The 11,554-nt window shown below is 27.8% G+C and overlaps 2 protein-coding genes across 3 annotated transcripts; both read left to right on the forward strand.

Annotated features, from left to right (window-relative positions):
* Nucleotides 1-623: 623 nt before the first annotated feature.
* LOC112727316 (uncharacterized) lies at nucleotides 624-4,175 on the forward strand. Of its 2 annotated transcripts, XM_029292568.2 has the most exons (7): nucleotides 644-810; nucleotides 1,669-2,044; nucleotides 2,162-2,400; nucleotides 2,479-2,691; nucleotides 3,219-3,311; nucleotides 3,440-3,541; nucleotides 3,650-4,175. In XM_029292568.2, exons 3-7 carry the CDS (start codon nucleotides 2,191-2,193, stop codon nucleotides 4,013-4,015), a joined length of 984 nt encoding a protein of 327 aa, XP_029148401.1. In that variant the 5' UTR covers nucleotides 644-810; nucleotides 1,669-2,044; nucleotides 2,162-2,190; the 3' UTR covers nucleotides 4,016-4,175. The 2 variants fall into 2 exon arrangements, with proteins under 2 accessions (XP_029148403.1, XP_029148401.1); XM_029292570.2 differs by having other exon boundaries at nucleotides 624-810; nucleotides 1,669-2,400.
* Nucleotides 4,176-4,768: 593 nt separating this feature from the next.
* On the forward strand, nucleotides 4,769-7,431 carry LOC112748861 (probable glutathione S-transferase). The gene is made up of 2 exons (XM_025797109.2): nucleotides 4,769-4,815; nucleotides 7,071-7,431. Exons 1-2 carry the CDS (start codon nucleotides 4,780-4,782, stop codon nucleotides 7,422-7,424), a joined length of 390 nt encoding a protein of 129 aa, XP_025652894.1. The 5' UTR covers nucleotides 4,769-4,779; the 3' UTR covers nucleotides 7,425-7,431.
* Nucleotides 7,432-11,554: the final 4,123 nt, after the last annotated feature.

Here is an 11,554-nt window from a genome sequence, read left to right on the forward strand (position 1 = left end):
ATATTTTGAAATATGCCATGGAAAATGAATCAAGTATGTGTTAGTGCCTCCTGCTTCCTCAACACACGCACTTAAAGAGGATAGAAAATGAATCATTATATCTTTCCTGGATCAAAGGTGAATAAATCATATTGATAGCAACACTATAACTTAGGCACATTGATAACTTCCCACTCATTAACCCTTTTGATAATATACATTGCATTTAATTTCTTCTAGAGCTTTTTGATGCTTAATCTGTTTCTCTTTTTGGTTGGGCCCATTTTGAAACAAAACACAGCTCTATTTTTTCATAGATAGATAAATCCACAGATAAATGTTACAAACATTTATTTCGGAGTTCTCAATAGCATCATTCTAGCTATTTATTTTGTATATTTTTTTCTTGATAACAAAAGAAAGAATACCATTAATGTATTATAATTATGGAACCACTGAAATTGGAGTAGCATTATAATTGAATTCATTCATTCCTTTTTTTTTATAAATAGTCAAACGGGTTTGAATATACTAGTATAGTAGTATACTATCTTTGACCCATATCCAGAGGATCTTATTCTTTCCATATCTCAAGGCCCACACTTAAGTCAAACTTTGGAGTGAATACGTAGCCACTCCTCAACCCCACTTATTCTAAATATTTAAATACCTAGCCACTCCTCAACCCCACTCCCACGCTAACTGAATCCTTATTTTCACTCCCCAAGCCGTCGGATCAGAGAAGCATAGTCGGCATTGTTGCGCCCTTAGCTCCCTCACGGCGGTACCGTCAGTCAACTCCTCTTCCACACGGTTGTCGTCCTCGTTAAGGTAACAACTTCCACCTCTATCATGCTAATACTTATGTGCCTAATATTGGATGAGCCCTTATGCTCGTTGAGATTCTAACCCTTTCTATTCGCATGCAATCAATACATTGTATTTAATTTTTTTCAACCTACCACTAACTCCCCTTCTATGTGGGTACAAATATTCACAGATAAATTATAATTGGTTTTGGGGAGAGGGAGGGATTGCATGTTCATATCTTAAATGTCACTATAAAAAGGGATTAAATAATTAGCCTTTGTTAGTTTGATCTAATTTCTGATTTAATTTTTCACAAGGGATAATGATGGCTATTAATTTTAGGCCTATTTTCATGAATAAAAAAATCGTAATGGTAGTGGTGAATCTAATGGAGTAAGTGGTGCTAATGCAAAGAGAGAATAATAACTTTATGGAAATTTAACTTATTTAATTCTTTTGCTGAATATTAATGATAGCGGTTAATTTTAAGTATAGTTTCTTATTTAAAAAATATCTGGAATGTTTGCAACTGTAATAAATAGGAATATTAATAATTGTAATTAATAGTCTAATGTACTGGACCTGGCTTATGCAATTAGAGAATTAAGAAAACTAGTAGTTTATTTATGCTATGTGTACTGGGTTTCATTGTCCCAATAGAATTAAGAAAACTAGTAATTTATTTATGCAATGGCTGGATCATTTGGAAAAAGAGATTATATTAATGTAATTAATATATGTACGTATATATACTGGTATATATATTGGGAGTAATGCTATTAGCCTAAGATGCGATGGTTTCTTTACTAGCCTGTTGAGGTAGATAATTTTAACATGAGATAAAAATTTATGTTGGCATGCTACATGTGTTTACATTAGGATTTTAAGATGCCTAGGAAAGCTTGCTTCAAGAAAAACGCAAGAGTGTCGCCACCGCGTCAGCAGCCTATAGCTGCACCTCCTGTGTCTTCACCATCCGATGACGATGACTGGCTCATCCCTCCACCCCCCAATAATGGTGGTGTCTCCAGTGGGGCTATTCTGCAACCCTTTCGTCCACCCAAGAGCGAACCAAGACCTATGTCACATGCCGCTAGCGGTTCACAAGTGACGGAACCGTGCAATGAAGACATTGACCCGGAGGCGCAAGAGGTAGATTCGTTTGAGGAACACATTGAAAGGATTTTAGAGAATTCTGGTGCTGAAAAGCGCAAAGGATGAAAGACCACTGAGTTTTGGAATGTTGATCTCATTGGTAACCGGTGTTGAACCATTAAACTTTTTAATTGCTTAGCTAATGATATACTTAGGTATGGCTTACATGTTGGGCACGTTGAACACGTAAATACCATTTTTTAAAATTTTTTTATAGATTCTGAAGGAATTGTCAAGCCAGCTAAAATGAGTGTGAGAGAGGCTATGGAGCGGTCTCTTAATGGTAGCAAGATCATACTGAGGTTCAATGAAGAACTGCAAGCAGTCGGAGATGGAGCTGGCCTGTTGAGTGGCATTCTAGGAGCGCTGGGTTCTGATTACAGCAAATTTCCTATCTGTGAAAAGAGTTGGGCAAAGGTCCGGGGCAAAGATAGGGTTTATGATGATTGCATAAAGGTAATGACTTTCGACATTGTTTAATCATATCAAACCTTAGAACTTGCAACTACTTACAGCTGAGCTTTGTCGTCGCAGGAGATGTTCCACTTTCAGGATAGCAGTGGTATAATCAAGAAAAAACTTTTACAGCAAATGGGAAAGTCCTGGAAGGACACAAGGGGGAGGCTATATAACTCCCATTACAACCCATTATGGACACTTGAGCAGAATCTTGAGAAGCGCCCGAAGGGAATTCCTAGAGAGCACTGGAAGTGGTTCATTGACTATCGTAATGATCCTGCGACAAAGGTACCCCATTAATTTAATTATGATGAAATTCTTTCAAGTCTGAACATGCAATTTTGATCATTTTTTGATCTGATCTGATATATATAAATAGTTTTTATTACAATTGATTTGAATTTGAACCCTGTTATTTAATATACATGTTTAATTAAATTTAATATAAACATATATACTCAGCACATGTCACGGTCCAGTAAGAATATTTGGATAAAATCATAATATACACTTGCATGATGATGAGATTGATGTACACCAAATTTCATTAGTACAACCTTATTGTTTGTATGTTACCGTATAGGACTTTTGTATTAATGTGAGTACCCCTATTATTATAATTTATGCAATATTATAATTGTTATTGGGCTGTCACAGATGCCTGGTAAAGCTTTTTTTATAGAGGTTATATTTGCATATTAGAAATATAATAACATTGTTAACTTCTTATATGTAAATAGGGCCCGCATGCATATATGCTACATAATTATATTTATTACTTTAGTGAACAGCAGCTTATTGTTGATTTTTAATAGGCGAAGTGCAAGCAAAACAGGCTGAATCGAAAGAAGCAACTTTACAAGCACATTGGCGGTTCTAAAAGCTTGGCTAGGGCAAGAGAAGAAGAGGTAATATAAATTTGTAGTCAAGTACATAACTGGCATTTAGTGTTCATTTATTTATATAGTAAAACAACATAGAATTATTGGAAAACTCTAAAGAAGTGAGATTCATGGCATAGATTGTATTGTCACAGTCAGAAAAGCAAGGGAGGAAAGTTGGTAGAGGAGAAATATTTATCCTAAAGCACAAAAGATCTGATGGACGTTATATACATGAAGAAGCTCGGAAGATTGGTGTAAGTACAGTTAATCATTTATGGTGTATCATGTTGGGTTTATTTATTAGAATGTCTTGAGAATGCTATTAGCCTAGTGAGATTGTGTAATTTTATTTATGCTGGCAGGAAAAAATACATGAGATTGAGCAGCTGGATGAATCTACAAGATTATTGTCACAAAATGATTCCCTTGCCCAAGCTCTCGGTAAAGAGCACCCGGGTAGAGTGCGTGGGATGGGACACGGGCCAACACCAAGTCAACTCTTCCGTCCGAGTTCGCAGCCGCCGGTGGATAGAGCTCAACAAGAAGAGACCCAAAGGATGCTGTGTGAACTACAGGCGGAGGTGACAACCGCAAACTTGAAGCGAAAAGCAATGAAGAGGCAGGCAATAGAGAGTGTGCTGAGTTATCTGGTCCAACAGCATTGTGGGGAGCTGCCTCCGGACATCGCTGCACGGATGAATTGTTTGGACGGACATGGCAGAAAATAGAGATTAGGCTATATGTGATACTCTGTCTTTCAGTATATGTTTAGTTTATGTTAAGTATGCCGCATTAATTATTAGCCAAGTACTTTACCTTTTTGGGTGACTATTAAAATACTCTATTGACATTATTAAAATATATATGTTAATTTGCTTCGCAGTTAAATATTCATGAGCTATTTTTTCATAGTGCAGAATTTTAGATATAAAAAAAGGTATAATCATATTTAAATAAAAAGGATGAAAGATAAAATTAATAAAATATAAATAAAAAGTTTAAAAAAATTAAATAACGATAACATTGTTTAGATAAATTCAAATATATAAAAAAATTATCCAGGTTTGTAAAATCAAGCAAAGTAAATTATTAAATAAAATAAATCAGACTAGCTGCGGTTTTAAAGTGCCGCGAATAAAGTTTCTAAAAAACAAAATAGCAACTAGCGGCGGTTTTAAACCGCTGCGAATAAATAACCGTTTTAAATTTGCGGCGGTTGGTAGTTGTCGCAAAGATTCTTGAGAAATCACCTTTGGATGATATAGCGGCGGTTATAAACCGCCGCAAAACCATTAGCCGCAAAATTCATGATTTGCTGCGGTTATGCCAGCGGTTGCTGGAAACCGCCGCAAAGTGTAATTGCCGCGCCTTTATGCCTTGCGGTTCCCGTTTCGCTGCCAATCTGTTTAGCGGCGGTTTCAAACCGCCGCAATTCGGCAATTAAACTGCCGCTAATCTCCGTGCGTCCTATAGTGATCCTTATGACAAAGCCATGGCTCGATTTTGGGCCAAGTTCATTGATGAAAAGGTAAGTCTTTTGTGGACATAGTTATTTCATTTGCTTATATTTTTTAATTGCGAAATTACTTTTAGTGATGAAAATTTGATAATTACAGAAATTAATTTTTATTTCTATTAACTATGAAGATTAAATTCTTATAATTATCTATATGTATCGAAAAGATATTTTATAATTTGATTGTATAAGTAAGATTTTTTTGTTTTATTTTCATTTTGATTTAATTTTGTAATTAGCCTTTAATTTTTTTGTTTTAATTTTATATTACCTAATATTTGGAGATTATAGAATAATGTCTAAATTTAAAAATATGGATTAGTTAATGTCCAAATTGGTGCATGAAAAACCATATGAGTTTAATTTGGTCTATAAAAGATTTATCGCTTCAATTGGACCACTAAAATGTTAACACCAATGAAATTAGTTCTTAAGATAACATTTTAATTGAGTTATCCCTAGTAAGTGTTATTTTAAAATAAGTACCATAAATAATATAAGAGATCAAATTGATTTATGTGTGATCTTTAAAATGTGTGTGGTGTTTTTCTTTTTGATTTAATTCACAATAATATATTCTTAAAATACCTGATAATAGTATAAAAATTAATTCTTAAATATCATACTCAAAATAGTTATTAAAACAACATTGGCAATCAAATTTTAATTTTGTTTTTAAAATATTAAATAAATTTGAAATTGCACTAACTTTATATCCAAACAACCGTCTTGGACTAAGATTTTTATTAAACCAAAAATCATAATTTTTTACTTACTCTAACTTCGGGAATAAAAGCAAAATTGTGATTACTCTGCAGTGTCTTAAAAACAAAAAAATAGCAATAGCGTACAACATTCAAAATTTCATATAAAATCCAAATTAAATCCAACCACCTTCAAAAATTAATATAGTTAAACTTAATCTATTCAAATTTCTTTTTCAATTAGTTCCAAGTCAATACCATTTTTAATGAAGAAGTTACGTAGTTTGGAAGTTAGATAATTTTTTGCAAAATTCTGTTTTAAAAATTATTGAACATAATCATATCATATTTTGTAATTAAGTCCTGTCGTAATAAAAACGTTGAAATTAACAGAATATTTTGTTAAACAAAATGAATATGTCTAATACTTAACTGAATATTCTATATAGTTTAACAGAATATTCTGTTAATTCTAACATTTTTGTCACGATAGGGAATTAGTTACAAAATCTGATATGATATAGAGACCTAATTAAAAATAATAAAAATATAGAAATTTAATTAAAAATTTATTAAAATTATAGGATCAACAGAGTAAGAAAATCGTATGTAAATTATAATGTATGTAAATTATAATTATAATTGTAATAAGTATATTCATGCTCTTTGAGTTACTAATAAATTTGATTTAATTCGTGAGTTTTTGGTAACCGAATTTTAATTCTATAATTAAACTCGGTCTATTAATGATGAATATCGTAAGCTAAGCTTAAATTTGACTTGGCTTAATTCATTTAGGATTGATAATACTAACTTTATCCACAGGTATCTAAATTCAACCGAACCGGGGCATTTGGATAGGTTTAAAAGTGAAACGGGTTGAATTACGAGTAAAGTTGGATATAAGTTTAATTAGGTCTAATTTATCCGATCTCCAGTTAAAACTTATATATATATATATATATATATATATATATATATATATATATATATATATATATATATATATATATATATATATATATATATATATATATATATATATGATGAAATAGATAGAGATTATATATATATATATATGATGAAATAGATAGAGATTGAACTCACATTTTTTCTTCTATAATTTTAACATAGATTTTATATATTATGATTTGTTGTTTTTAATTTTAATATAAATTTAGTTTTATATTTTCTGTTTTATTAATATGATTATGAATTATAAAATAATGAAATATATATTGTGTTTAACTTAAAAAAATTAATTTGTTGTGAATTGGATAGAATAAAATTGGGTGTGAAATTTTAGGATGCGAGTAGAAGTAATATTTTCAAATTACATATAGAATACGATTAAGTTTTAAACAAATTTTAAACCTATAAATAAAATTAAAATAAAATCTAAATTCTATCCTAACTTACTCATTATCCGTCTGAATTATTCATCTCTTCCACCTAATTTTAGATAATATTTTAAACACTAACTCTTACAAATATTATTTATGAAATGTTTAAAAATAGGGTAAAATATAAAGCCCCATTCATTTTTGTTTTTCTTGTGGCTAGTGCATTCCTACAGTAGTGAAGGCTGCATGGACTATTCAAAATGAAGAACGTGAGAAGGCCATTCAAGAAGCAACTGAAGCCCTTCAATTTATTGAGAATGAGCTGAAGCGTTATAATCACAAGTTCTTTGGTGGAGACACAATTGGTCTTGTGGACATTGCTGCTAGCTTCATAGCTTATTGGCTCCCTCTTCTTGAAGAAGCTGCGGACTTGACTTTGTTGACCGTTGACAAATTCCCTAATCTACATAAGTGGAGTCAAGAATTCACTAACCACCCTGTTGTGAAGGACAACTTACCTCCAAGAAATGGGCTTTTGGGCTTTTACAAAGCCCGGTATGCTGCGTTGAAGTAGAGTAATGTCGTGACGTGAATTATACTCATAATAAAAAATATAATAAGAGTATAAGCTAAAATGTTATTTCGTTATTATAGGTTATTAGGTTGCGAAATTAGCCGCACTGTGAGCTCAACTGAAGACTACTTTTATTTTATTGTTATATATGAGAAAAAATTATTAATATTGCTCAAGTGAGGGAATGTAATATAGAGAATATTTACCTGGACTTTCATGAGTAGTTTTACTATACTTTTAGAAAAGGATTGATTGGATAGTCTATATGATAATATGAATAATCAACCACCATAGGTTTTTTTTTTTAACACACTCTTGGGCATTACAAAAAAAATAGTAATTGTATAAAAATAATTATTAAAAAATATATTAGTTTTGTTACTAAATGCTTTTATAACAAAACTAAATTGTTACAAAATTTTTACAAGTTCCTAAAAAATGAATTATTTTTTAAATTTATTCTTAAAAAAATTATTCAATCAAATTAGTCATTTAAAGATTACAAGTAAATTAATTATTTTTGTTTTTTCATCACTCAATTAATAGTTTCTGTTAATAATTGATTATATAAAATATTAACTGCAGCATACATAATACCTAGCATATTCAATTGGATACTGAATAAATATATTCATAAAAATCTATTAATTTAGTCAATATTTTTAATTATATAAATACTAATCCTAATATAATCAAACGACACTAAATTGATAAATTTTTATAAATATATATTTGTTTAGCCTTTAATTAGATATGCTAGGTGTTATGTATGGTATGAGTTAATGTTTCGTGTCATCAATTATTGGCAAAAACTGCTAATTGAATGACTAAAGGCAAAAATGATAAATTTATAATATTTGAATGACTAATTTGATTGATAAAATTTTTTAAAGACGAATTTAAAGAATGAGTTATTTTTTAGAAACTAATTTGACTATTAACCCAAACTTTCATTGTAATTAGAGTTACAAAATGGTTTTGTAACAAAAAAAAGATTTATTACAAAAAAAAATATAATATTGTGAGACAGATATTTTTAACATAATTGTTGACAATTTTTCATTTTTAAAATTTTTTGTAACACTATCGAATTTTTGGCAATATTTTTTTCTTTTAATTACAAATACATAGTATTAATTTTTTGCAACATTATTTTTAGAGACAAAACACATATGTATAATTTGTAAAAAAATATTTTATTATTAATTAATTTCCTATATAAGTTAAACCAACATCTATATTATAATAAATTACAATATAGATTACTAAAGCATTTTAAATGTAACTAAAATGATTTTTAAGCAGAATAGAATTGAAGTTCTACAAGTTCAAATAATTATAGTATTCCCAGTACAAAAATTTTGAGATACAAATTAACTTGATACTCATAAAAAAATTTAGGCAGCAGACCATGCACAAATTAGAAATTACTACCGATTATCATGCCACAAACAAGTATGCTTTCTTTTCTATATGAATTTTGTTAGAAAAACAATGTGAAATCTTGACAGTGCTTACAAAGGATTTTAAATTTGGTCTAATACATAAAAAAAAAATTTAAATAGTTATTTTAAAAAATTAATCATCTCAACTCTAATTTGTCAATGAAATTTACCTAAACACCCTCCTTCCTCCTCCAACTGTCTGCTATTCTATCGTCATTAATCATCCCACTACTTAGTGAAATGACCATCTAACATTGTTAATCGTATATATTTAAATTAAATCGAATAACATAACCATTCAATTAAAAATTAAAATAACCATCTATATACCTAATAAATTGAACATTCAATGATGATGTAAGACAAAAAAAATAATTAATTAGAATCAATGTCAAAGACAGCAATCATGGCGATGCAGTCATCATATGAGCTTTCAAGACCAACCCGCTATAGCATCCATTGCAAACCCTTCGAGGTGATACCTGACAATGACGAGGAAGTCTCCGTGTCCTCCTTTTCCCACAAGAACATCTCAAAACCTTTTGTGAGATCATCATTATTATTGATGGTCATGAGTGTGTCGACATGGTCTCTGACCTGGGGACAACGACGAGTTTTGAGGGTAGAACGGAAGTCGAGAGATTATAATGAAATTGAAAATAATCATGTATTTAAATGTTAATCATAAATTTTTAAATTTTAAATTTTAAAATTAAATAATTAATTAGAAATCTGATATTTAATTTTTAATTTTTTTAATTTATTGTACACATTATATACTAATATCATTATCTCTCTCTACTTTCTCATTATATAATAGTAAATTTAAACTCACGTGTTATGCAAAATTTAGATGAATATATAATAAAGAAATAATAATATCAGTTCTATTTTTAATAACAGTATTTTTTATCATTTTTTTATATTGTATTTTATATATATTTGTAAAAAATAAAGAAGCGACAATATCATCTCCCCGTAAATTAATATAAAATTTAATAGAGTAATTACCCAAATCAGTCCTCGAATATTTTAGAATTAGACATTTTAGTCTCCAAGAAAAATTAATATACAGATTAATCTCTAAAGTTTTACTCCGACAGACAAATCAGTCCCCGGTTTATTTTCCGACAGTATAATTACCCAAATCAGTCCCCAAAGATTTTAAAAACAGATATTTTAGTTCCCAAGAAAAACTAATGTACAAATCAATCCCAATATTTCTCTCTGGTAAACATAATAGTCCCCCGTTCAAAAATAAAATAATAATTATTATTAATTGCACAATAATATTGTACTATATTTTTTGTATTTTTTGGAAAAAATGATAATAAATTTATTCATTGAATTCTTTTATATATATAGTCACTCAATAATAATAATAATAATAATAATAATAATAATAATTATAATAATAAATTTATTAGAGATTATTTTACAAAAAATTTAAAGTTAAAATTATTTGATATTTTTGTATTTAATATAATCAAAAGATGTCCTATGTAAAAAAAATATATATGTTTGTATTAAAAAATATGTATTAAAAGAAAATATTTTAATTTGGATTTATAATAAATACATATTTTTTTAATGCAAACATTTTTTTAAAATAGTACATCTTTTGATTATATTAAATACAAAAATATCAAATGATTTTAACCTTGAATTTCTTGTAAAATAATCTCTAATAATTTTATTGATTATTATTATTATTATTATTATTATTATTATTATTATTATTATTATTATTATTAATTACATAATAATATTATCCCATGATTTTTTTTTATTTTCTAAATAAAAATAATGATAAATTTATTCATTATATATATATATAGTCACTCAATAATAATAATAATAATAATAATAATAATAATAATAATAATAATAATAATAATAATAATAATAATAAAATTATTAGAAATTATTTTACAAGAAATTCAAGATTAAAATTATTTGATATTTTTGTATTTAATATAATTAAAATATGTATTATTTTAAAAAATGTTTGTATTACAAAAATATATATTTAATATAAATCTAAATTAAAATATTTTCTTTTAGTAGATATTTTTTAATACAAACATATATTTTTTTTTACATAGGACATCTTTTAATTATATTAAATACAAAAATATTAAATGATTTTAATCTTAAATTTCTTATAAAATAATCTCTAATAATTTTATTATTATTATTATTATTATTATTATTATTATTATTATTATTATTATTATTATTATTATTATTATTGAGTGACTATATATATATATATATAAATTTAATGAATAAATTTATAATTATTTTTCTCCAAAAAATATAGTATAATATTATTTAGCAATTAATAATAATAATTTTATTTTATTTTATTTTTGGATGGAGGACTATTATGGCTAACAAAGAGAAACGTTGAGGATTGATTTGTACATTAGTTTTTCTTGGAGACTAAAATGTCCATTTTTAAAATCTTTGGGACTGATCTGGATAATTACACTGCCGAAAAATGAGCTGTGGACTGATTTGTCTACTAGAGTAAAACCTTGGAGATTAATTTATGTATTAATTTTTCTTGAAAACTAAAATGTCCGATTCTAAAATCTCAAGGACAAATTTAGGTAATTACTCAATTTAATAATACCATAGAAAATAAAAAACTAAATAATTTTAGCAATCACCTTTATTATT

Source organism: Arachis hypogaea, chromosome 2 (assembly GCF_003086295.3).
Source record: "Arachis hypogaea cultivar Tifrunner chromosome 2, arahy.Tifrunner.gnm2.J5K5, whole genome shotgun sequence".
Classification (NCBI taxonomy): Eukaryota; Viridiplantae; Streptophyta; class Magnoliopsida; order Fabales; family Fabaceae; genus Arachis; species Arachis hypogaea.